At 46.8% G+C, this 26,976-nt stretch overlaps 1 protein-coding gene across 10 annotated transcripts; it reads right to left on the bottom strand.

Moving 5' to 3' along the window:
- Positions 1-60: 60 nt before the first annotated feature.
- On the bottom strand, positions 61-26,976 carry LOC140503933 (cation channel sperm-associated auxiliary subunit gamma-like). 10 transcript variants are annotated; one of them, XM_072608354.1, is made up of 29 exons: positions 26,869-26,976; positions 26,187-26,418; positions 25,606-25,659; positions 24,637-24,781; positions 23,947-24,073; positions 23,120-23,189; positions 22,812-22,967; positions 22,259-22,424; positions 21,351-21,488; positions 15,541-15,600; positions 14,855-15,037; positions 14,524-14,653; positions 13,351-13,462; positions 12,951-13,109; positions 12,715-12,833; positions 11,872-12,085; positions 11,695-11,757; positions 10,188-10,371; positions 9,927-10,045; positions 9,283-9,363; positions 9,044-9,100; positions 8,374-8,530; positions 8,189-8,252; positions 7,691-7,786; positions 6,386-6,472; positions 6,035-6,127; positions 5,814-5,913; positions 5,242-5,362; positions 4,682-5,093 (listed from the first exon to the last, which is right to left on the bottom strand). In XM_072608354.1, the coding sequence occupies exons 2-29, from the start codon at positions 26,397-26,399 to the stop codon at positions 4,978-4,980; spliced, it is 3,384 nt and encodes a 1,127-aa protein (XP_072464455.1). In that variant the 5' UTR covers positions 26,400-26,418; positions 26,869-26,976; the 3' UTR covers positions 4,682-4,977. The 10 variants fall into 10 exon arrangements, with proteins under 10 accessions (XP_072464459.1, XP_072464455.1, XP_072464453.1 ...); XM_072608352.1 differs by lacking the exon at positions 26,869-26,976 and having other exon boundaries at positions 12,951-13,019; positions 26,187-26,848; XM_072608350.1 differs by lacking the exon at positions 26,869-26,976 and having other exon boundaries at positions 26,187-26,847.

Genomic DNA, 26,976 nt, shown 5'->3' with positions numbered 1-26,976 from the left:
GGCCCGCGCCTCGGAGTACGTGAGGCCAACGTCCAGTCTCCTGGCTTGGCGTCTCCCACGTCGGGCTGCAGGGGGCGGTGCAGCGCAGAGCGACCGCAGTCCGGGGGGCGGGGCCTGGCCGGGCAGCAGGCGTAGGTTCGAATCCAGCTTCTGCCCCTCACGGACTCGGGCATATCACGACATTGTGGTACTCTCTGTCATCTCCTATAAAATGAGGGGGGAATGGAGGAATGGATTGGAGCTGTGTTCGAAGAAGTTATGGCCATCCTGATAACATAATAATTCTGTTATATTACATATGCTAATGCCTAGCATTTATACACATTTGCAAAGCTAGCTTGTTATCCTCACAACTCTGAACTGTTGTCTTCATTGTCCCCATTTTAAGGACAAGGAAACTCAGACTGACTGGTCCAGAATCACAGAGCTAGTTAAGAATCCAAAGCAGGAGTCAAACTTAGGTTATCCTGGCTCCCAGTCCAGTAGTCTGTCTATCTGCTGTGTCCCTAAGTTGCCACCCTAAGGTAACTGGTATGAATCGAGGCAGACAGGAGTGAGCACCAGGAGGATCCACGATATTCCCAAGGATTACAACCACAGAACTGGGTCTGTGTAATTATGCTAACCAGGTGTGTCCCCTGAGGAGAAATGGGAAGATGTATCTTTCTTCCTTTCTATGCAGAGATGGAGGAGTATGTGTGTGGAGCACCACATCTAGCCCAGCTGAGGATACCCCTCTGCCTCTTGGGGCAAATCAGAACAAGTCTAATCCATCCCTCTTCAGGCCTGAATGAGACAGGTTATAATAACAGCTAGCATTTCTAGGACACATAAAGGTTTACAAAGTGTTCTACTAATGTAATTGTCTTATATTTCTCTGTACATATGTCTTATCCTACTCATACTGTAAGCGCTTGAGAGAGATTTTTCACCTTGGTATCTGAAAAAGGGAAGATTCAAAGTGCTATAAGAAAGTTTGATGGGGGAAAGGTCACATTCACTGGGACATTAGAAGTGACTTCATGGAGGAGTCGGCACCTGGACTGGGCTTTCAGGGAAGAGGAACACACCATTAGACAGAAGTGAAGACAATATGGATGGCCTACATGATGCAGGAGAGAGTTAAGATGAAATTGAGGAGTAGCCTGTTGTCCAATTTGGCTAAGTCATGTGCATGAAGGTGAGGTAGATTGAAATTAGATTCTAGTGCCTTAAATGCCAACAAAGGACTTTGTATTTTATTTTATCCACCATGAGAAACCATGGAAAGTTGATTTGTGGAGAGACTCCAGTTGAAGAGTAACAGTGTCTTAGCCTTCTAGCCAGAGAATGAAGATTCCACAGGCTGTTATCCTGGAGTCTGTTCCTCTAGTAGGAGAATGGAAATGTAAACCCAAATTTGAGAGTTTAGGGACCCAGCCTTCTAGCAACATTAAACATTTTTGAAGTCCCTACTATGTGCTAGGCATTGTGCTAAGCACTTCTCTCAAAAAAGAGTAATTTCCTGGGCAGTGGCACCTCTTGGAAGATGGAACAAGTTTCCTGCCTACTCTCCACCCCCTACATAACAGAGCGAGGGGAAAGCAGTGACAAGTGATTAAAGTCATGATATGGGGGAATAAGAGACCTAGAGTTTGTAGTCTGCTGTTACTGTTACTGTGAATTATTTGGAGTGCTTCTAGTAGGGGAAGGGAATAAGCATGTATTCTGCCCCTGCTCTATACCAGGCACAGTGCTAAGCACTTTACGAATATCGTCTCATTTGATTCTCACAATAAACCTGTGAAATGGGTACTATTACCCTCTCAATGTAGCTTCAGAAGCTGATGTCAGGATGGATTCTCTACTGCTCATGCTCATTTTGGCCTAACAGTTAACCCCAAGAAAATACAGGTGCTCTATCAGCCAGCACCACACCATCCATACATGGAACTAGTGGTTACAGGAAGTGGAGAAGTTGTGAACGCTGTGGATAAGTTCACTTACCTTGGTAGTATACTTTCCAGAGATGTACACGTTGATAATGAGATTGACGCATGCATTGTCAGCGCCAACTCAGTGTTTAGGAGGCTCCAAAGGAAAGTATGGAAGAGAAGAGGTCTTAGACTGACTGCTATTGTGCTGACCTCATTGTTGAGGTCTATGAAACCTGGACAGTCTACCAGTTCTGTGCCAGGAAACTGAATCATTTCCATTTGAGTTGTCTTAGGGAGATTCTGGAGATCACCTGGCAGTATAAGGTATCAGACACTGAGGTCCTTTCTTGAATTAAACTGCCAATCATTCAGACTCTTCTGCAGTGAGTGCAACTCTAATGGGCTGGCCATTGTTGTTCAAATGCAAAATGTATGCTTCTAACAAGACTATTTTATGCAGAACTCACACTGGGCAAGTGCCCACATGATGGTCAGAAGAAGCCATAGAAGAATACTCCCTAGGTCTCTCCTAAGAACTTTGGAGTTGATTGTGTGACATGGGAGACACTGGCACAGGACAGCCCAGCATGGCCTACCCTTATCACAGAAGGTGTTGTGCTCTATGAGCAAAGCAGAATTGAAGTAGCTCAAAAGAAATTGTAGATGCACAGATTTAGAGACTCCACTCCAACTATTCACATGGACTATTTGTGCCCGGCCTATAGCAGAGCATTCTGAGCTATATTGATCTGATCAGACACACAGTAATTTGATGTTAACATAGTGATGTCATTTTAGTCCTCTTCAAGAATGAAGGACAACAACCATTCATTATTATTTTACACTTGAGGAAACTGAGGCAGCCAGAAGTTAGGGGATTTGCCTGGGCCACATCGGAAGTGTCTGAGGCTGGGTGTGAATTCCTTCCTTCTGACTCTAGGACTAATGCTCTGTCCACTTTCCTAATGGGAATGGGAAAAAGAGTTGCCTGTGTAGCAGGCCCATGTGCAGAGAAAGACAGACTGTGGCCTTTTTATCAGTCTCACATATATTTCCTTTCCAGGGGGTTGTGGCAGGTCCAACAAAACTGATGGTTTTGACATTTCATAGTGTCTGGTCTCTGTGGTCCTATACCTCTGTTTAACTTAGTGAAAGAAACCAGCATTCTGGGAAGATGGCAGAATGAGGCAGGAAATTACCTGGTCCTCTCAAATTCCCTCACAAATAATTTAAAATAATACCTCAAAGTGAACTTTAGAGTGGCAGGAACAGTTAAAGTTAGGGTAAAGCAGCTGTCCAGCCCAAGACAATTTGGGAGGACATTAGGAAACGCTTCATCTGCTGGGGTGGTGGTTTCACATGATGGAAGTGCAGATATCTCCCAGAAGTACCTCCAGTTCATCAAACAAGCTCTGAAGACAGCTGTACGAGCAGCAGCCTGAGCTTCAGGACCTTTTGCACCACTGACAGTGTAGGGGTCAGGTGGCTGATCAGGGGAAGAACACAGGACCCTCCACTGGCTGGCGCTGGACTAGGAGACCAGGTGTGCTAATCAGATCAGGTCCCAGACTGTGGGTGAGGAGGAGTGAGTCCCCACTGGTGAATGTTGTGGCAGAGGGACAGGGGCCCTGCTGGCTGTAGTGACTCCTGAGAGAGCTGAGTCCTTGTGGACAGAGGGGAAAGCCAACACTTGCAGCCACCAGAGAAACTTCAGGGAGTAGGAGTGTTTGAGATGACTGTTGCTGGAGGGATTGGTGAGGAGTGCTTGAGGTTGCTTGGCCTATTGGCCAAGGCGTGAGATGGAGGAGCAGTGACCACGCCTGGCCTTGGTTTATAGAATATTTGAAGAAACAAGAGGTCAAAATTCCCTAGGTAGAACTCAGAAAATAACAGCACAAATATCCTGAAGCATGAGATAATTATCCCCTACGCCTCAGGAGTAGAACCTGACTCAACAGCCAAGAAAAAAGGCTCAAAAAAAAAAAAAAAGCAAGAGAGAGCCTAGCCATATGGCCATGACTGACTCTGTGACTGTGGGCAAGTCCTTTCCCCCTCCCTGGTTTCCCCATTTGGACATTTCCATTTCTAAAGCCAAGTAAGGTTTAGCAAGTGCTTTCCTCTCAAGAGTGGTGAGGTAGGTCCTGAATATCATCATTCCTACTGGATAGATGAGGAAACAGGTCTAGAGGGAGGAAGGGAAACAGAGTGGCATTAAATCCAGGGGTTCAGTCTCCCAGCCTGTAGCTCTTGTCCCTGTTTATCCTGCTCTCTGAACTGACTGAACTCTCATCCCTCTTCAGACTCTCTCCAGATCGGAATGTGTCATTCTCTTAGGCTATCACCATATACAGTCCCTCATCCTCACTGCCAGCATCACTGAGCTAGGATCACTTTTATCTTTCCCCCCTCCATCCCTTCCTTCCATCCTTCTGAGTCCTTTCCCAGAGGCCTCTTCTGGCTCTCTTTCCCTAGCCCCATCCTTGATCAGTGTGATGGAAACTCCAAGGTGGAAGGAGAGAGGATCCCCCACAACCCTGTGGCATGTGCTCTTCCAGGATTTTCTAGAAGATATTGGGCATTAGTTTAGCTGGCATTTCCCAAGCTTGGACCAGCAAGCTTGGATCCCCTTCCTTTTCTCTCTTGTCCTTGTGCTCTAGTCTCCCTCTCTGCTGCTGCCCCCCCCCCCCCAATATGTCCCTGGTTCTGGAAAGAGAGGGCCTCTTCTGATTCTCCATGGCCCAGACAGTGCAGAAACTACACCCATTCCCTAGGCATGGCTTTTATTGACTGATCCAGAGGATGAGGGAGGCTGGAAGGGAAGGCAGATGCCAAAAGGGATGGAAGGTGACAGGGGAACTTGAGAGGGAAGAGAGAGGCATGACCATCTCAGGAGAAGTTGGGTTAGAGAGGAATGGGGTATTCTGGGAGCACTGACAAGAGACTGGAAGGGAGGACAATAGACCCGAAGGGATGGAAAGGGATGGAAGAGGTGGGAATGGAAGGGGAGAGGCCAAGGAAGAGAGGGACAAACTGGAAGAGACAGATTGAGGCTATCATAGCCTCAAGTGATTTTCTTGGTTCTTGTTCTTTGGATGGAAATCCTATCTGCTGTACTCAACCTGGAGCTGATCATGGAAGGGACAGAACTGGCGGATGTGGTGTATGTATAGAAAGACTCTGCAAGACAAAGCATCAGGCCTGGTGGGTTAGCCTTACAGTGCAGCTCAAAGGGTGCTGCCCCTGCCCCTGGCTAGCCCTTGCATCCTACCCCTAGCCAGCCCGTGCACCACTCTCCATCATGCTGGTTAGCTGACCCGTGCCTCACCTGTAGTGATGAGATCAGTGAACTTCATCTTGATCTGCATCCAGCAGTTCTTTAAGTGTGGCCAGAGGAAGGAGGACAAGAGGAAGAGAAAGACAGAGCCAAAGCAAGCATACAGGGTTACCTGGTGGGGGGCAAGAGGGTAGCCTGAGGACAGTGGGGCAAAGCAGGTAATGAAGGAAAGAATCCCTGAGAACGCCAAAGGAGATGGGATGAAAGACTGGGCATAAGGTAGTATCCCTAAAGCTTGGGGGACGAGGGGAGGATGATGTAGGGTAGTAGCTGTATAAAATGGAATAAGTGAAGGAATCAGTAATTTGGGGCTGGGGCTGGAGGTGAGGAATGGGTATGGAAAGGCTCGTCCATGTGAACATAGATTTAGAGCTGAGAGGAAGCTTATAAGACATCTAATCACTTCATTTTACAGATGAGGAAACTGAGGCCGGGAGAGGTCAAATAACTTGTGCAAGGTCATACAGATGGCAGAGCCAAGATTCAAATTCAGGTCCTCTAGGGAAGACTGGGAAAGGAAGTTAGGATTGGTGAGGAGAGGGGCAGGGAAAAGAGAGACTCACTCGCAGGAAAAAACGGGCTCGGTGATTACTAAGTGGGAGCCCATGGATGTGGAGGATGAAGATGAGCTGATAATCGCAGTAGGTGCTGGTGTCCACACCTCTGGCCAGGATAGAGGGGCAGTGTGGTTTGTTCTTCAGTGGGACTGGGCCCAAGGGGCAAGATAGAGGCTCTCTCATCTCCCATCACCCTAACTCACCTTCACTTTCCCGTAGAACCTTACCTGTTAGTCACCATGATTTTGAAAAAGAATTCAGGAGAAAAGAAAGATTGGGGAATGATGTCGTAACAAGGAGAGTTCCTCAGGCACAGCCACCTATGGGGATTGCGGAGCTATGGGGGACTGGGAAAGCCTAAGGCAGTCTCCCACCCCGACCCCTCCATCATGAAAGGTGGTCAGGAGCAGCCTGCAGATACTGGGAAGGCAGGAAATTCCATCACCTTCCTCAAGGGCTGGAAGCAGGCTGCAGATAAAGGGAAGCAGAGAGCTCCTTCCCTTTCCCCAAGGGCTGGCAGCAGGTTGCAGATACTGGACAGACAGACAGAAGGGATCAGGGACTAGGGATTTGCATACTCAATGGCAGAGCTGTTACGGTTCAGGATGCTAAAGGATTGGCTATCCGTCCAGTTCTCCCTGACAATCCAGATGAGGCTGGTGGTACTAGAGAGAGAAAAGACCATGCTCTAGTTCTGGCTGGGTCCTGCTGTGCCAGCCATCTGGTGAACTTAGATCCTCTATGGGATGCTTGTGTGTGCATGCACATGTTTGTATACAGGTGTGCCTCAGGACATGTCTCAACTCATGGTAGGCACACTTGCTATTAACAAATGCTTGTTGAAGCCCAGAGTAAGTGGCCTCTGATCTTCAGTTCTAAATCGTGGATTTTAGTCATGCTTAACCTAGAGAAGGTGTGACCCACAGGGTCCACGAGAGCTGTCATCAAGTAACTGTAGGGCTACCATGTGGAGAGAAGAGATTAGATGGATTCTGTTTGACCCCAGAGGCCAAGGATGGTACCATGGGACAAGGGCTGGATTTAGATAGTCAGAGGACCTGAGTCTGAATCCCAGCTCTGACACACATTAGATATATGAGCTTGAAGAAATTACTTAAGCTTTCTAGTCCTCAGAGTCCTCATCTGTAAAATGAGGGGGTTGGAGCTTTCAGGGTCCTTTCAGCTCAGAATGTTCTTCTGTGATCTTGTACATGAGGAGAGGTGAACAGAAGTGGCATTGGATTTTAGCCCAAAGGCAAAAAAACCTCTTAACCAGGAAAAGGATTCCAGATGGAAGCAGGCTGCTTCTGGAGATGGTGAGCACCCTCTTTTGGTCTTCAAGCAAAGGCTGGAGGACCACTTCTTGGTGAGAATTCATGGGGGCATTGTTGGTCAGGTCTATGAGTCAGATTAGATGGCTGATCTGATCCCTTCCAACTCAGAGATCCTGTAATTAGTATCTGGAGGCAACCATGTCAGTATATGTAGGAGTGTTAAGTTTATCTTAGGACAGCTGGGTGGCACAGTGCCTAGAGTGCCAGACCTGGAATCCGGAAGCCCTAGGTTCAAATGTGACCTCAGATACTCACTAGTTGTGTGACCCATGACAAGCTACTTAATCCGGTTTGCTCCACTTTCCTCATCCATAAAATGAGCTAGAGAAGGAAATGGCAAACAGTATCTTTGCTAAGAAAGCCCCAAATTGGGTCAAGAAGGGTCAGACACCACTGAAATGACTGAACAAGAAAAGTTGATCCATCTATGCATGCGTCTCCATGTCTGGACCCACAAGTGTTACAAGTAAAAGGAGTTTAGGGAGAGAATGTCTGGGGAAGGTTGATATGGGACTCATGGAGCCCTATGGGCTTGGGGTCAGTAGTCACTTGTCTTTAGGACTGTTGTAGCGGAAGATGTCAGCCTCTGAGTAGTCCACAATGTTTTCCAGGGAAGTTCCTCCTCCAATCACCTTCAGGACATAGCTGCATCAGAGACACAGGGTCTTGGACAACAAGGGTCCAGCCAGGTAGACAGTTCCCCACCTCAAACTCCCAACTCTTCCCCACCCTGAGAAAGGGAGGGGCACTGTTGTTCTCATCCTACCCCCACAACACACACACGCGCCACACACACACACACACACACACACACACACACACACACACACACACATGAGGTAGATCCCAAGAAGGAAGGTCTAAGGGAAAGAAAATGTCCTTGGGGATTTTAAGGAAAGGCTTAGTGTGGGAGCACTTCTTAGGTCAGAGCTTGTATCTCACCATTGGCATCTCTCCAATAGTTCTGAAGTCCCCAGGAAATCCCTGTATTTATTTTCCCCAGGCCTCCCCAAAAGGCAGCCAGAACAGGGAAGGCAGGGGGCTCACCTGCCATTGAAGCTTCCTGACTCACCAGTCACCATGTCTTGAACCAGGAAGAAAGGGGAGAAAGCTGTGGGAGGAAGGGACAAAGCTGAACTGGGAAAGAGTGTGGGGCCTTGGTAGGGTAGAGGGTGGTACTGGGCTGTGGGAAGGTCATTTGCTAGGTGGCTGGGCAGGGGTCCCTCTCTCACGATCACTGAATAAGAAGCAAGGCATTTCAGGGTCTGGATACACGCAGTCGAAGTATCTTTTATTGATCTTCTTGTTGTGCTGAAGGGTCAAGGTGATGTCAAAGGCCAACCGCTTGCCTGGGGGACAGCCGATGAGTAAGGGGATCATGGTATGGGCCTGCCCGAGGAAGTGGGGGGAGGGGAGAGAGAAACATCAAATTCATCCATTACTCCCAATCCCCTGCTGTCCTTTCTAAGCCAAGCCATTAGGAAGCAGGAACATGTTCTGCTCTTTCTCCTAGGGTACCCACAGATTATGGGAGCAAACCCTCCTGGTTTGAGCAGACTCTAGCTGGGCCCTGACCCCTATTATGCAGAGTGAAGGGGAAAGAGGAAAATGGACATGTGCCAAGACCTCTAAGATCCCTGTCTCCTCATTCTCTAGGATATGAAATTTAGAGAACATTTTCTCTGTGGGATGAGAAAGGACTCAAAACCACCCAATGATCACTGCATCCATTTTGTTGTTCTCACACAAGGGGGTTGGGGTGGGAAAGAGAGGGGGTCAGTTTTGAGTGAACAGAAGAATGACTCTTCACCCTCCCTAGCCTTGGGAAGACCAGAGCCCAGCCTGGAGATTGTCCCCCTCCCCTAAGTGTCTGTCAGGCTCCCGTGGTCTCTCCTTGGTTACCTGCATTCGAAATCCATATCGGGTTCTAATAAAGCACTTTCCCGCTGAGCCAATCACCTATAGAAAGGACTGCTCAGTGCTGGGTAGTCACCTACCCCTACCCCCATTTCTTTTACTACTGTCCCAGGCCCAGGGGACCTTTAGCTCCTCATTGTCAACTAGTGATTCTCTCTGCTATTCCTGTATTTTCTGAGCCACCTTCCCACCCAGTAGACAGAAGGGTCCACCCTGTCTCTCACCTTGAGGGTAAAGGCTGATTTCTTCAGGTTGTGTCCACTGATACTTTGATTGAAGCATTGTCGTTTGTCCTGGATAGACACCTGGATAGGGTGAAGGGAAGGTGCTGAGAGCCTGGGGTTCTGGAGAGCTCCTCCCTACCATCCCCTCAATCCTATCCCAGAAAAGGGAAAGGGAGAAGAGATCTAAGTCTTTCCAAGGGTCCCAAGGCCCATCCTGATTATGGTACTCAATAACAACCATTCTGTGAGTGTGATTGTGTGCCTATGTATGTCTTATGTGCCTATCCTTCATAGATTGTAATCTCCACGAGAGAAGAAAAACAAATATGCTATTGGGCTTTATCCCTGGTCTAGTAAAAATGTCTGGTATATAAAGGCACCTAATCAATGCTTATGGTGTTGAGTGGTGAATGGAGGCACTCTGCTGACCAAAAAGCCTTGGAGCTTAGAACTGACACCTCCTTTGGTCTGGAACCTAGACCATTTCTTTGGTCTTTCTCAGTCACAGTTTCTTCATCTGGTGCCTAGGATGTAAATTTCTCCTTGGCCAAGAATCCAGGTGAATTGGACTGCAACTAGAAGACACACACACATACACGCAGGAATACACACTCATGCATGTTCACATGGCTTGGCCCTCTCACCTCGAAGAGCATGGCATTTCGGCTAACTAAAGCATGTTCCTTCACTCTTCCTGACACACACATGGGATCAGCCAATATCTGAGATAGACGCAAATGCCTGTTTTTGGACAGGAAGGTATCTGAAAGAGGGGAGGAGGGAGACAAAGGCAGGCCAACAGCTCAGAGAGCCTCCTCCCAACCAATTGCCCTGGCTGCCCCACCATCTTTCCCCCAACTCAATTCCATTCCACCAGCCCTTGGGGTCCCTGTTGGCCCGCCCACATTTCGAGGAAGTTTCCCGAGACACGATATAAACGGAGAAGGTATAGATGGTCCCTTTGTCCAGATAGATGACTTCTGGCAGGCGATCATTGGCTTTCAAATCATAAAGTTTTTCATAGTCTTTCATGTCAATGTGCACGCCATACGTAGTGTGAAAGTTACTGGCTTTATAAAAATAGAAATCCTGCCAAGACCAGGGAGGGATTGGTCAGGTTCTGGGCACCTCCTGAAGATCCCATCAGCCCCCATAGCTCTAAGCATCTCAGAATCTCAAGAGCTGGAAGGAACTCAGAGACCCAGAGAGGAATCCCCCTGCAGGGTACCCCATCTCTCTCTACTGCCCCACCCCAGCTTCTTCCAGCTTTTCTCAGTGCTTTTACTGGAAAACCCTGATTGTTATTTCTCCAAAATCTGCCTCCCTTCATCTTCCCTATCTCCCCTCCCTTTTCGTCCCAACTATTCCCAGTTTGTTCTCTGGAGAGAAGCAGAATAAGTTGAATCCTTCTTTTATACAGCAACCGTCTCAACATGAAATCCTGCTGTTCCATCTCCATCTAAGTTTTCTCTTGTCTAGGCTAAGTGAGGACAGTTCCTTCAACACATTCTCTCACAGCATGACCTCCAATGCCCTCATCAACCTTCATGCCCTTCCCTTAGTTTCTCAATGGCCTCATGGAAATGTGGCATCCAGAACCAAACACAACTGTCCAGTGCAGTCTGACTGGGGCAGAGTACAAGTGAACTCCCTATCACCTCCCTTCTTCTCTCTTAATGGAGCAAAGGTAGCTTTGGCATTCTTGGCTGTGACATGAAAAGGTGAATTCATATGGAGCTAGCTAGCTAGCAATCCACAAAGACCCTAAGGCCTTTTGTTCTATGTATAGCCACACCTGCCCCAGCTTGTCCTTGGGGCACTGACCTTTTGAACCCAAATGTTCAGATTTCACATTTATTCTCTCCTGAATTTGATATTAGATTCAGCCCTGTGCTCTCACTGTCCCAGATATTTTTAGTTCTAGACTCTGTCATGCAGTGTGTAAGCTATCTCTCCTTTCTGTCACCTTCAGATTTAATCAGCATACTATGTCATGATCCAAATGATTGATACAAATATTAGCTAGCATGTATCCTTGGGCACTCCCCTAAAGACCTTCTGATGCCACACCAACATCAAGCCATTAATGATTATGCTTTTTAGATAGTGTCATCCAGTGAGTTAGTTGTCCCTCTGAGCTATAGTGTCATTAGTTCCAGGCCCAATGGCATGCGGGTAGATGGTTTAACAACTGGATCTCCAGCTGTAGTGTTTGCTGATTTCCAAGGTATAAGTGCTCACCCTGAAAATTTGACAACTAGTTCTCCTGCAGCACACTTCTGAGAACCCCCTGGCCCAAATCCCACAATCCCTACCTATACATGCCCATAATTTCCTTCCCACTCCCCTGCAGAAGAATGAACAGGGTAGGAAAAATGAGGCTGGAGAAATACTCCTGCCCATCCCTTTTACCTTGTTGTGCTTTTTATCCTTCCACCAACGCCAGGTGGGGTCATGGACAGGGTCAGCATAGGGCTAGAAAGGCAACAGAGAAGGTACAGGCAGATGCTGGGGAAGGAAACTCCTTGAGTTTTCTAACTGCTCTCCCCTCTACTTTGGGCTTCCCCTCCTGGATTCACCCATACATACCTTATCATACTTGGCATGCAGCCAGAGCAGGTGGTAGACAAGGCCCTGGTAGATGGCCAAAGAGATTTTTGAGTGGAAGCCAAAGTTAGAGCTCACCAAAGGGGGCATTGCACGATAGCGCTCCACCCGTGTGTATTTTTGTGGGTTCGGCAGTTGTGTCATCTTCAATTTCTCGAAAGGGCAGAGATTGTTGTACGAGAGGGTATGTACAGTACTAGGAAGGACAGGGAGGGAAAGAGATTGCATAGGACCCCTACCCCAACCTAACCAATTCCCCACCTCAGTGCCTTCCATCCACATATCCTCTGTCATGCATCCATCTGTTCATCCATTTATCTAACCATTCTATCCATATATCTGTATATCAATTGTCTATGTATTGACATATCCATCAATTTATCTTTCCATCCATCTATTTGTCCATCCAGTTCCATCTTAACCATTTATTTATTAATCCCTTCATATATTTATTCCATAAATACTGGGTAAAATTTAAATGGTGATATAACATAGACCCTGTTCCCAAAGAACTTATAGAAAAGAACAAGGGGGATGAAAGGTCAAGTGAAAAAAGTAACTTTAAAACAAGACAGAGATACCATTGTAGGAAGGTCTAGACAAAGCATGAGAAGAAATGGGAATGGAATGCATTATTTTCATTTAGGGGTGTCTCTTGGTATTGTATAGAGAAGACGGCACCTGAGATAGACTACAAGGGTTCCACAAGGTGACTTTGCAGGGGAGGGGCCTTCAGGGATCCTGGGCTCTGCCAATCTCTCCTTTAGCCCCACCCCTCAATCACTGTGGCATTACTGATCGGCAGTTGGGTTCAGACTCACTCACCCCTCTTTTCTGATGTCATAAGAAGTGTGAGTCAGCATCTCATACACCAAAATTTTATTCACTGGTACACGCCTTTTCACCAGCCTTCCTTTCCCTTTCTTATTAATCAAGTAGATTAGCTGTGGGGGAAGGGGTTTAAAAGGGAGAGAGGAAAGGTCATTTCAGTCCTGTGTGGATGGATTGCTTCTTGGGTGACCAGGCCAACTTGGAAAGTCTGAACAGTCTTTAAAGCTCACCTGCTGCAGACCTATATTGTCATAGAAGAGGCTGACTGAGGTTTCATTGGTTGAAAATAGATTTGAGCTCTGCATTTGGGCAAAGGAAAAAACAATGTTCCAGCCATCTGATGGGTACAGACGATACACGTTGAAGCTGCCTTCAAAAAGGATCCAGATCTGGGGGACAAGAGCCCAGAAAGGATAAGGAGGAAGAAAGTGAGGAAGGACAGGACCTTGAGGGTTCAGCCTAGATTCCCCTGGGGGACTGGGAAGGAGAGTACCCAGAGTGAAGGGAGAAGGAGCATTCAGGGCCATGCAAGGGATGTGGAGCCCCCAGGGAGGGGCCTTGAGTTCAGGAAGGGGCAGAGAATAGGGAGGCAGAAGCCTGGGGTGGTCAGGCCAACCTCCTGTTCCCCACCTCCTCATTCTCAGTGACACAGACCACTTGGCTTTTGTAGGAACTGGCCATGTACTTTATTGAGGACTCCTTGGGGAATCCAGACAAGTAAATGTAATTCTTATTGTCAAAGCTGTGGGGGGAGGAGAGTGGAACCCAGGCTTGGTCAAGTACATCCAAGGAGAGGAGCCCAAAGAGCTCATTCTCTCTCTGCTTGCCCCCATGCAACCCCCTCCCTGCCCGTTCCACCCCCAGTTTCCCAGGCTAAAGATTCAAGGAATCCAAGGTCCAATGTCCCAGCTAGACAGATGGGGAAATAGAGGGGTGGAATCACATAATGAGTCAGAGGCCAGAACTTGAAGTCAGGGCTCCTTTTACCCTAGTACACAGTCCCAGAGCACTTGGAACCAGCATCTAGACTTAGTATTAGGTTTACAAGTTCACAAATATCACTTCATTTTACATCTTCACCACCATCCCAGAAGGCAGGTGCTATTATGGTTCCAATCTTACAAGTGAGGGAACTGAGGCTGAAGGACTTGCTGAGGGTCACACAGCTATTAAGTGATTATTAAGGCTGGATTGGAATCCAGGTCTTCCTTACTGCGGGCCCACCACTCCATCCACTTCCACCATCTCAATGTCTAGTCATGTAGGTGACTTAGGACATTGTGGGTGAGAGGAGGGCTGTTGTCTTTCATTTTTGAAGAGGACTGTGACATCAGGGAGATGATGACATGACTTGCACTTGACTTTGATTTGAGTGAGGGAGGGCTGTGCAAGGTCACCAATCTCACTGTCTTCTCCTGAGGCATCTGGGGCCAGTGGCCAGATATTCATCAGGATGACTGGAGATGGCCCAGGAGGCAATAGGAGACCCTGGCTCTTTTAGGATAAGGTCTTTTCAGGTACTCACTTAGAGTGAGATAATGTCCATTCAGTGAACGTAAATACTAAATAGTAACTGTTTCTCTTTTGGCCAGAAAAATCTGGAGGGTCTTTCCCCTCCCAGTTTGATTTTTTTTTTTTTATTAAAGGGAACATCCATTGAGAGGAGGGCAATAGCCAATTCCCAAAAGGAGCATGAGGGTAAAGGGAGAGGCTTCTGGACCCCCAAAGCTCAGGGAATCCCAACTGTGCACATGGCTACTGGCCTGGATGCCCTCCCCCACCTAGTTTCCCCTTTGCCCTCACCTCTGCAGAATAGCATTACCCCAAATGAATAGCAGGTGGGAAAAAGGGTTGTAGAAGAGACCCCTGGGCACCAGGGGGTAGTCAGTGTATTCCTCCATGCCCAGCAGCATCACAAAACTTGCCGACACACCTGCCCAGGAATCCAGCACTGCTGTAGTGAACTCCCCCAGCTCACACCTCCCTCCCCTCACCCAGCACCTCAGATCCACCTCTTCATTCCTTACCCCCAGCCCTCCAGGCCTTCCAGGCCAACCCACCCCTCTCCCTGCCCAGACTTCCCCAGGTTCCTAGCCTTTTGATCCCCCTCAACCTCTCAGGTCCCTCCACTTACGTTTGGGGATAAAACGGGGAATTTTATAGATCAAGTGGACCGAATCTTCAGGGTAGTCTTTAGGAACTAGTGTATACTGCACAACATTGAATGTTTGCTGTCTGTCTTTGTATGACTCCACGAGAAGCAAGAAATTTTCTTTCTCTATTTGGTACACCACCCAGTGGAGCCTGCACTTCGGGTCTGCAGGGAGGTGACCAGGGTTGTCTGCCTCATGCTGTCCCACTGGAGCCCATTGACACCTCCCCGGGAAAGACCCAGAAACCCCACTGTGCACCGACAGCATCCCCAGGGCTTCAGGGCCTGCCTTGTGGACAGTAGCCTCTGCTGACTGCCACTCCTTAGGCTGGAAGCACTCCAGAGAGCTCAGGACCTTCCCAGGGGTGATGGCCTTTCCTAGACACTCTGAGGTTCAGAAACTGGAAAGGACTTAGATGTCACATAGTCCAACACCCTCCTTTTACAGATGAGGGAGTGAAGCCCAAGAAGGAAGTAAGTGTCTTTCTCAAGGTCACAAAGCTAGTCAGGGGCAGAGCCAAAATTGACCAAATCTAGCAATCTCCACTACTGCACACTGAATTGCTAGCCCTAGGCTTCAACACCACCCCTGGGTGGGACTCCTCCTCCCACAAGCCCATTTGGGGACATGGGTGGGATGTCCCCAAAGGCTGTCGCAAACACCAAACCTCGCAATGATTCACATATGGAGCTTGAGACGGGTAACTGCCTAAAAATCACTGTGCCATCTGAAAAAGGAGGAAGAAGGGCATGAGGAAAGGGGTAAGCCCTATGGGCTAAGGAAGAGCAACCTCTCTCTCATTCCCTGGCCTTAAAAGTGGTCCAGGATGAGCAGCCTCTAATCCCTGAGAGAGGGAATCCACAAGAACACTCTACCCAGAATGAGGTTGGGCACAGAGGGTCAGGGGGACTCCTCACAAGCATATGCCAGCCCTGGTCCCAGATCTCACACTATTGCTTTCCATTTCCTCCTTGAGTGTCACTGCTGAACCCCAGGCCCCCAGCCTTGCACACACCTCCTACTCCATTACTGCCCCCATGCATTGAGATCTAACCCCAGTCCTTTTCAAGAACTGGATTTAGATGCCAGGTGTGACCAGCATGGCACTGCCTCCAGCCTTTACTGTCAAGCACCCTGGTACATGGGAGCTAGGGGAAGAAGAAAGCTCATAGCCCTGTGTCAGCCATCAACACCACAATCAAGCTCCTATTATTATAATTATAATACATAATTATATATACAATTATAAAATGGCCTAGAATTCTTGGGATAAAAAGTAAGTAAAAAAATAATGGTGCCTCTCTGCTTTGTGTGCCCTGGAGAAGCACCCCAACTGTCTTGTCTTTGTTAAAGCTCTGTGCATCATTATTACTTGAGTAAACAAAAGCAAACTTGGGGATTGAATGAAGGAGCCTTCTTGTTCTAGAATCCACTGATAGGAGGTAAGATCCTCAAGGGCAGGGTTGTTTTGCTTTGTTTCTTTGTATCTCCAGCACTTATCCACCTAGAGCAGTGGTTGGTCCACAGCAGGCACTTAATAGGTGCTTGGGGATTGACTGAGTGAGGCATCACCTACATTATCCTGTCCTGGGAGGAAAACAGCAACCAGTCAGTCAATCTACAAGCATTTATTAAGCCCTGACTATCCTCTGAGGCTCTGTGCTAGGTGCTGGGGATAGAAAGACAAAGACTGGAACAATCCCTACCCTCAAGGAGCTTACATTCTACTGAGGGAAAAAGCACATATTTGTATGTTGTTCAGTCCTTTCACTGGTGTCTGACTCTTCAGGTCCGCATTTGGGGTTTTCTTGGCAAAGACACCAGAGTAGTTTGATATTTCCTTCTCCAGATCATTTTACAGATGAGGAAACTGAGGCAGACAGGGTTAAGTGCCTTGCCCAGAGTCACACAGCTAGCAAGTTTCAGAAGTAAGATTCAAACTCAGGTCTTCCTGACTCCAGGCCCATCTCTATCTACTGCACCACCTCGATGCCCCCTTATTATGGAGGGAACTCAGAATAATTAGGGAGTATAAATTGCAAACAATTGCAACACTGACCCACTCTCCAGAATTTCCCAGCTCACAGAAACCAGACATGGCTGTCAAGGCCTTGCTTGAGCCATGGACTGCCATAACCAAAGCCTTTTCCCTGCTGGCTCAACTCTATCCCTGAACAAACTGCCCCTTGTTGCAGAACCCTGGGAGGAAGGAGGAAGCCTCAGTTAAAGGCTCTCTTCTCCATCCTAAGGCAAGCTACTCCCACCTCCTACTCTCTCAGCCTTGGGGTTCAGAATCTCCCTTCACACTTTGTTCAGTTTTTTGGGCAGGGCAATGAACTCCTTTCTCCAGTTATCTTTCTGAATTCAAATCTGATCTCAGTCACAAAGTGTGAGTCCCTGGGTAAATTACTTCACCTTCTTTGCCTCAGTTTCCTTATGGGTAAAATGAGTTGGAGAAGGAAATGGCAAACTTCTCCAGTATCTCTGCCAAGAAAACCCCAAATGGGATCACCAAGAGTCTGTCAACACTGAAATGACTTAACAACAACACCCCTATCGTTCCCCATCCACCTCAACCCTCTATAAACACCACTGAACAACACGAGTACAAGCCTCACTGCTGTACAATTTGGGTCCTCTACCTACTTCTGTCTCTTAATCTCAAATGGATCTTCAATGCTGCATGGAAATAATTTTATTCTTCCTTGATTGGTTCTCTACCCAATTTCTTATAGCAGCTATTTCAAAGCCTCACTTCTCTCCAAAAGTCCCCTCCAGAATTCCTTCTTCCCTTTAAGTCAGGGGTTATCTTCAGTAAATTTAATAAAGGCAGACTGAGGGACATGGCTCTGAGCAAAATCACTTTATTAAAAGTGATGTATAGAATTGTTAACTAAGCAGGTCAGATTGACCACCTCAGTGAAGCCAGCAACCTCAGTGAGAAAGGACCAGCTCTTTATTGACATATAAGAAAGAAGGGGTCTTGGTAGTCATGGAACATTACAATTATCTATACTAAGAAAAGTCATCTGGCATTCAGATAAAACTCATCATGCCCCTCTTTGACAATTCATAAAAGTTCATTAACATTTTATGACACCCATCTGCAACTTGTAATCTCTGCTAGAGGACGAGAACAATCTGACTTGCTGCCTTCTCGGAAAAGATTAAAATCTCCCCTAACTTCACAAGAACAGGCAAAGACACATGACATATGTCCTAAAAGTATCCCTGGAAGTATACCTGTGTCAGAGATATCAACTTTTCTCTTAATTATACCTTTAAACTGACAGGGAAAGCAAAATTCCTGAGCTCAACTCAAGGATATAACCAGGTGGCTTTAGGCAGATGCAGACTCAATTACAAAATACAGCATAAAATCATTTACATTGTAGAATCAATAGAGTAGAAATTCAGGGTAACAGCACTTTTGGTCTTTTCATGGTTCAGAACCTGAGACCTGTAAACTTGTTTTTTAAAAATATTCAGCTAACTGTATTTCAACATAATTGTTTTCCTTTGTCAATCTATGTACTTTGTTTCATGCATTTAAAAACATGATTCTCCCTTCTTAATGGGGTCCATGAGCTTTACCAGGCTGCCAAAAGTGGGTCCATGACATGCAGAAAGGTTAAGAACCTTTGGTCTAAGCAGAGGACACTCTTCTTTAATGAGAATATATTGGACATCCTACTGTGAGTACCCTTCCCTGCCTTTCTCCACTATTTCTCTACCTGCTCCTTTACTCCAGTCTTAAAGGAAGCCATCGCCTTACTCTTTGCCCACAGCAGCCTGTCTACTTGTGCTATATATCCGGTCTCCTCCAGAAGCCTGTAGCACTGAAAAATACTTCTCTCATATTTAGTCTCTCTACCTATTAACTCCTTCCATGTTGCCTCAAACATGCCAAAAGTTCATCCCTTAAAAATCTGCACTCATCTCAGACATCGCCTGAAACCATCACCCTTCATTTCTCTTCCTTTTCATAACAATCTCTTAGAAAAAGCCATCTATCTGTATTGCCTTCATCTCTTTACTTTCCACAGCAACCTGGCTTCTTGCCTTACAATTCATCTGAAGCTGCTTCCTTCAAGGTTACCATCTCTGTGAAGCCTCTCAGATAGCTGGCCACTCTCTCTCTGAATATTCTCATTTCTTTAAATTATTGTGACATCACTCTCTCTTGGTTGACCAACCCTTCTTATTCTCTTTTGATGGACCTTCCATCCACATCACACCCACTAACTGTGGGCGTACTTAACAGATCTGTCCAGAGTCCTCTTCTTTTTAACTTCTATACTATCTCATGCATCTTTTCTGCATTTACTGAGATAATCATATCCTTCTGCCTATAACTGATTTTGTCAAATTATATTTATAGTGTTCCTAATATTGAATCAGCCCTGAATTCCTGGTATATATCTAACCTTTTTATAGTGTATGATCTTTGTGATATATTACTGTAATTTCTTTGCTAGTATTTTCTTTGAAATTTTTTCATCAATATTCATTAGGGAAATTGCTCTATGGTTTTCTTTCTCTGTTTCTGCTCTCCTTGGTGTAGAGATCAGAAATGTATTTACGACACAGAAGGAATTCAATAGGACTCTTTGTTGCCTAATTGTTGAAACAGGTTATATATGATGTTAGATTTGTTCTTTAAGTTGGGTAGAATTCGTTTGTACTTCCATCTGGTCTCCCTTAGGGAGCTCATTTATGACTAGTTCAATTTCTTTTTCTAATATACGGCTATTTCAGCATTCTATTTCCTTTTCTGTCAATGTGGGCAATTAAAATTTTTGAAAATATTTGACAATTTCATTTAGATAGTCAATTTTATTGACATATAATTGGGCAAAATAGCATCTAGTCATTGCTTTCATTTCATTTTCATTAGTTGTGCATGTACCATTTTTTTTCATTCTTGATACTGATAAATTGGTATTTTTTAATCAAATTAATCATTCGTTTATCTATTTTTTTCTCATAAAACTAGCCCCTAGTTTTATTAGTTCACTCTGTTGGGGTTTTACTTTTAATTTTATTAATCTCTTTGATTTTCAGGCTTACCTTTTTGGAATTTAATTAGGAATTTTAAGCTTGTTGCTTTTCTAATGGTTTTTTTTTTCAGTTGCAAGCCCAATCCATTGATCTACTCTCTCTCTCTCTCTTTTATTAATGTAAGCTTTCAAAGACAGAAAAAATCGCCTTCATACTGTTTTGGATGAATCCTACAAATTTTGCAATGTGGTGTCATCATTGCCATTATCTTCAATGAAATAACTGCTTTTGTGATTTGTTTTTTTGACCCATTCATTCTTTAGGATTGCATTATTTACTTTCAAAATTATCTTTAATCCATGGCTCTAAGGGCCTTTATGGAATATAATTTTTATTGAATTGAACAGTGAGAGATAGAGCCTTGGAAGATGACCTCAAGTCTCACAGTTAATATAAACTACCTTGAATGAATGCAAACAGTGACAGAAGCTCTATCTCATGGCAACAAACACACGATGCTGGACCATCCCTTGCGCTATTGCATTCTTGGCTCTGTTTCTATATGATGCCTGACTTGGACAAAGAGTGGTCCGGGGATGAACTATTCAGTCTTCATGCTATCAAGGACCAGTCCTGTGAGTAAATTCCACCAATAAACCTTAATAAATCTGAACATATTTTCCTCATGCTGGAATGGATTAACCTTCTTTCTTTGGTATCTCAGTATTCTCTCAGAGGGTCTACCACCATACACTTGGCATCACCACAGCAGACCATTTGTTTGAACAGATCTTGTGTCCTTACAATTGACATAGTCAATACCCTTGCTACAAATGTTCTTACATGCTTTATGGTCAGGCATATATGTTCAGTATTAATATTAATTTGTTCTTACCTATTAGCAATGGTATCTGTTAGAATGGTGCCTTTCAGCAAAGAGTAGTTTTCTCAATTATATCTTTTAATTAGGTGCATTTCTGTTTTTGCTTTATCTGAGTTCATGATTGCTACCCCTGCTTTTAGTTTTACTTGAGCTAAAGCATAACAGATTCTACTCCAATCCTTATTTAAGCTCTTTGTGTGTCTTTCTACTTCAAGTGTGTCTCTTGTAAACAACATATTGTTAGGTTCCTGACATATCTCACCTGGAAGGGACCTCAGAGGCCATCTAGCACAATCCTTTCATTTTATAGATGAGGAAACTGAGACTCAGGGAGACAGATTTGTTCAAGGTCACATAGGTAATAAATAACAGTACTAACACATTGTATATTTGAAGCAGGTTAAAACATTAGAAGAACTTGGTACATCAATTTAGGCAGCTTGGTCTTTGGAGGTACTCAAATTCCCATCCTTCTCAATAAATACTTGTTTGAATAGAGGTGAAGGGAGGTGTAGGAACTGGGATGATACATCACTACCCACAAGTATAGAGGCTGGGAATCTTTTCAGAAAAAGGAAGCTGAGGGAGTCTACCTGTGATGGTCCCAAGGTGGAAGAAGCCCTCCTCTTTGCCCCCAGCCACAGCCAAAACGTACTCAGAGCCATTGCTAGGTATCTCCACAGGACAAAGTCTCTTGATACACAGTTTCTTCAAGACTTGGACCCAATTGCCTGGGGAAAGGGAAAGGCTTTCTCAGAGCTGGGAGTCTCCCCCTAGCATCCTCCAAGTCTGGCACCCCTCATTCGTCCAGTGGGAAATTGAGTCCCAGAAATTTCTCAGAATCATCTGAGAATGGCTTAACTTCATTCAGGAAGCCTCCATCAGCTCCCCAAGATTACTTTTGCACCAATAACCTGCACCCCACATACAGACCTGGCTCTGCTTCTCTCTCATGCCCATGGATATTATAGTTTTCTCTGCTTGGGTCATGACCCTGCTGAGGGCTCTAAGACAAAGGACAGAACTTGGTCTTATGTAAACTGTGGGCAAAGGGGAAGAGTTCCCTGATCAGTCTGATGAACTCTCCTAATAACTGGAAGAGCTTACAGGGAGAGAAGGAAGCTTTTGGAGTTCCTCCTCATAGAGAGAGTGGGCATGCCCATTGACCATCCCCTGTCTTCTCTATCAGGTGCCCATAGACATGCCCACTGTCCCTATGGAAGCCCATCCATCAGACTTTCTGAGGGTTCACTGATGTAAACTCATCCAACTGATCCTAAAACTCCCTGAATCATTCTTCCCTCCATCACCCCAGGTGGCTCTTCCTTGGCATCTCATTCAGGGCTCTGCAATCTATTGGAAGATTATTCTCCTTTGTGCTAGCATCAGACCTCAGGTTCAGGGAAGCCAGTCTGACCAAGGGGGAGAGGGGGAGAGGCTAGAACTTGGAGGGAGGGCCCAATCCCTATTCTCACAGATCTTCCCATCCCCAGCTTCTCACCGACTGCTTTTTGAGATACATGGGAGTAGTTGCCAGTGAAATAGTAGACGAGTTGGTTCTGTCGGATGAAGAGGATGCTTTCAGTGGAGATGGTGTCAAAGATGGAGGCTGTGAACTTGTCCTGAGGACACTGAAGAGAACCCAGCCAGCAGCTATCGATGTTCAGCTGAGCCAACCAGTGCAGGAATGTAAATTCACAAGATTGAGAAAAGGAGATTTAGAGGTCATGTAGGTCACCACAGCCCCTCCTTTATAAAGGCACTGAGGTCTCAAAGAGGTGAGAATGAAGAGACTGGACCAAGGGGCTTGGCAACTAGGAGGCAGAATGGAGAGTGCAACCCAGCTCCTTCCACACCTTTCCCCCACCATCATACCTCCTACCCCACACCATGATACCACTTTGCCAGAGGAATGAGGCCATGTGCCCACTGGCTTAGGTAAGATCTTGCAACAACCCAGTCTTGGGATCAGTATCTCCTTTCCCAACTCTACAGAATGTTCACTTTTGCCCATCCTCCATCCACAAAGTCAGCTGCCACTGAGCCTCCCTCACCTCTACCAGGGAGAAGTCTATGAAGCTGGAGTCAGAGATGAGAATCATCTTCTCCTCTGGAATACCCCCAAGGATGAGCACAGGAGCATGGTTCACTGTAGCCCACATTGGTCTGGATGGTGCGTTGATGAAGTCCCTGTGGGTCATGGCCCTGACCTAAGGGGAGAGGTCCAAGGGACCCAATGGGAGAAGAAAGGAAGAGAAACTGGTTTCTCTCATCCTAGCCAGGAGGCTCAGTTAAGAGGATTACCTTTCCCCCACCCCTCCCCTTAGCCTTTCTCCCATCCCCTTCCCCTACTTTCTCTCACCACACTTCCCAGGGTAAAGATCAATGTGTCTTTCTCTTCTTTCAGATATCCATTCATATTTATCATGTACCTGCAGAGGGAGGGGGAGTGGCATCCTAGGCTCTTGCCAGAGCCAGTGGAGGCTTCTCACCCTACACCCTAATTTGATGCTCAGACACTGCCCCTCTCAAGCCTCAGGTCCCTGATCCTGAACAGGAAGCAACCTGGTTTAGTAATAAGAACACTGAGTTTGAAGTCAGAGGACCAGAGTTCAAATCCTGCCTTTGACACCTCTGTGATGCTGAGTACTGCTACCTTAAACCTTAATTCTGCCCCTCTATGTTCTTTCACTTGGTGATGCCTCAATGGACAGCATGAGTTCAACCATCATTTCTATGAAGATGCCTCCCAGGACTAAGCCCCTCCCTGGGTCTCAGTCTTCTTGTCTGTAAAATGAGGGAGTTGGAATCCATGGCCTCTGAGCTTTCCTGGGTCAAGTAATCTATAATCTATGATCCTCCCCTTTTAATCCAATTCAATTCAACAAACATTTATTCCTCACCTACTATGTGTTAAGGCCTCAAAGAACTTATAGTCTACTCATCTTTTACTTAACCTCCCTGGGCCTCAGTTTCTTCACCTGTAAAATGAGGGTGAGGTAGTAGATAGGTCTAGGACCTAGATTCTAGGTAATCTCTTGTATCATTTTTGGTTAAGAGACTCTGCTTGCTTACCTACTTAGTTCAGTCCTCCATCTACAAACTAAATCCTGGCTATGCTATCAGTGAGTTCAGTTGTGCATTCCACCATCCCCTGCTCCTCACAAAGATACCTGGTACTCTACCCACCTGGAATTCCTAATGATCTCCCCCTGGTTGTTGCTGGAGATTTCAACTTCCATCATTATACTGCCATTTTTCATGGGCATCGGGGCATACCAACTTGGAATACATACGTCCTCATCACGACATATCTCTGGCAGATAGGGAATGAAATGAGATGGGCAAAGGCCTGGGGGCTATCTACACCCAGGCAGCACCACCTCATCTTCCCTCCTTACCAGAACTCTACCTTGGCACAGGGTACCAGACCTTGGGGTAGGTTATGCTTTCCCCTCCCCCTCCAAAAGAAGATGGGAATCCCTGGGGGTCATTAGCTTAGTCTAACAGGCCATGCTTTCTGAGGGACAGATCACCCTCCCTTACTCAAACACAACTGAATCCACGTATAAGAAGTTGGCATGAAAGTCACTGAAGGCAAAGGTAAAAGCCCAAGGTGACCAGCTAGAGTGGGATTCCAAGGTCTTGTGGCCTGCAGCTGAACTCTTGACTAGGATTTGGACCTCACAAGGCCTGGTATACAGGTTTCCTCTCTATCCCCACTTATGTCTCCCAGCCTATGTGTTAAACTAGCTAAGGCGAGGTCTACCCATCATCCCGTCCAACTTCTTGACAAGAGCCCTCTGGCAGCCCCCTTCTCCAAGACATTGTTCTTCCCAACCCCTGGTTTCCAGACCATTGTTGGGGGATGACCCTCACTGCGAGTTTGGAATGGTGCTCCCTTCAACTCAATTTGCAGCCTCTCTGCCCTCCAATTCCGGAAATTCACAAGGGAGTAGAAAGTGACCAGCACAATGGGGACCAGGCCCTTAAAATGGCTCGAACGGACAAAGGCTGCTGAATTCTGACAGGGGCCAAAGAAGGAGTGACGCTGACCAGTCTATGGGTATGGGAGACCCTCCCTGTCCCACCTACCATGTGCCTAGGCCTGGGCCCTAGCCTTGGAGAAAGACCTCTGACCCTGCCTATCTGGATGAAGGGGATAGGAGGCTGGGACAGAGAACAGAACTCTGCCAGGCAAGAACCCAGGGAAAAAATACTGGCTTCCTTTCTAGAAGCTGGAGAGAAACTAAAGAGCAGAGACCTGTGGGTCAGTAAAGGCACCAGCACCATCCTTGAAGGCCAGGTGAGCCCTTCAAGATCTAACTTTCCTCTGGGGATTCCCTCCCCTCCCAGTCCCCCATGCCTTCCTTATCAACAGGACTCCTGCACAGCCAGCCTCCTAGAAGAGCCCACACAGGAACTGGCCTTTAGGGATGGAGTTTCCCATCTGCCAGGGGAGATAACATTCCCCTTCCTCAGCCTCCAGGGAATCTTCCAAGGTCTCTCCATTGTAGGAGAGCCCTGAGGACTAGAACATAGAAATAGTTTGGATTGGGGGAGCAGGGATGGCAGCATCCAGAAGCTCCTTTGGTAGGATGGGGAAGTTGGGTAGGAAGGGGGAGGATGCTGGGGGCAGGAAGCCAAGGTGTGATGGGTGGGGCTCCAAGGAAGGTTTGGGTGAGATAGAGGCCACCCTCTCTGATTCAGCCTAAGATGACTCCAGACCCATTAAGAACCTTCACCGATCCATCCCCAAGTTAGGATATTTCCCTCCACCTTTGTGTGTCTGTTTTTGGACCTTGTTCTATTCCTCCCTCCTCATTCTCCAGAGAGGAGAATCCTCACCGGTATAGGACAAGTCAAGTTAATCTTCAAGAAGTATGGAAAACCTGGATATAACTGAAGACAAGAGATATATCCAGGTCAGGGCAGTCACCATGACCATTCCTCTTTTTCTACCATTCCCTTTTCCCTCTCCCACCTCCTTCCACAAACCCCACTGGGAAGAGATATCCAGGGCTTTAGTGGGAGGTTTCTTGATTGTCCTGAAGACATGAAGGGGCAGGAACCAATGAAAGGATACAGTGACCAACAGATGGGAAGACAGAGGGATAGATGGGAAGGAGAAGGGATGAAGGGGTGGAATAGAAAAAGAGATGGAAGAAGAGATGAGATTAAGAGTTGGAAGGGACTTTAAAGGCCATCTTATTCAATTTGTTGCTTTGCTCAGTGAAGAAACTGAGACCAAGACAGGTAAAAGGGACTTGCTTGTCCAAGGAGAGGCCAGGGTTGCCAGGCAGGAGCCAAGTGGAATACATGGAAGATTGGAGGGTCAGAGGACATTGGAAGGATGGAAAAGCAGAAAGAGATCAATGACAGAATATGGTGGGGGGAAGGCCAGAGGGACTTCTGGGCAAGACATCTACCTCCTTGGGGTCGACGGGTGAATCCTCCAGTTTGTGGAAGAATTCATTTACAGCGTAAATTGGTTCTTTACTGAAAAACTTTTCCCTGCCCTCTCCCAAGGTGCTGTACTTGTTGAGCACCACTCCCCACTTGCAGGCATCCTCCAGCTGAGGCTGCACTGGCGGCGGTAGGAGCAGCAGCAGTAGTAGTAGCAGTAGTAGTAGGGCCACCATCAGGGTGGGGTGTCCAGAGCTGGGGAGCCCACGCAGGGAGTCATGGGAGGAATCCAGGGAAGCGGAGGGACACCCACTCCTTCCCCTAGCCCTCTCCCTCTCCAGGCACCCGAACGAGCGATTCTCCGAAAACGAAGAAGCCTTCATGACCATGGAGTCATTAACTCCCCCTTTTCACCGATTGGGGAAACTGAGTCAGTGACAAGGATTTATTTACTCCAGGCCACCTGAGGAAGGTAGGGGAGGGGTTCTCTGGGCCCTAGGAGTCCGCGGTTTTACAAAGCTCCCCAATCCCCGCCCCTCCCTCCAGGCCTATTCTTTCCCCTTCTCGGACCCCACCCCTGCTTCTACCTTCCTCTGGTCCACTTCCCCGCCCACTCCCATCCCGGCTCTTGCTTCCTGCCCTCCATTCCTCCAGTCTTCCTCCTTTCACTCCACCCCCACGCCAAACCAGGGGGACCAGACACACCCGGAAGGTCGGGATCCTTCCCTTCTCCTAGAGCGCTTCTGGTTGACAGTTTCCAAAGGGTTAAGTGGCTAACGGCTGGTCACTGATACCCTACAGCACGTGACCCCC

This window comes from Notamacropus eugenii, chromosome 5 (assembly GCF_028372415.1).
Source record: "Notamacropus eugenii isolate mMacEug1 chromosome 5, mMacEug1.pri_v2, whole genome shotgun sequence".
Classification (NCBI taxonomy): Eukaryota; Metazoa; Chordata; class Mammalia; order Diprotodontia; family Macropodidae; genus Notamacropus; species Notamacropus eugenii.
This window is presented reverse-complemented; position numbering and strand designations above follow the sequence as displayed.

Bases quoted from the DNA above. Each gene is read 5' to 3' on its own strand.
- LOC140503933 (XM_072608350.1), bottom strand. From the start codon at position 26,552: ATGGTCATGAAGGCTTCTTCGTTTTCGGAGAATCGCTCGTTCGGGTGC. The intron at 24,074-24,636 runs GTGAGGGTCATC...CCTATCTGCCAG, and splicing joins AGCACCATTCCAAACTCGCA to AGATATGTCGTGATGAGGAC. The intron at 8,253-8,373 runs GTGAGAGAGGGA...TTCCTCCCACAG, and splicing joins TTGCTTCTTATTCAGTGATC to CTTTCTCCCCTTTCTTCCTG.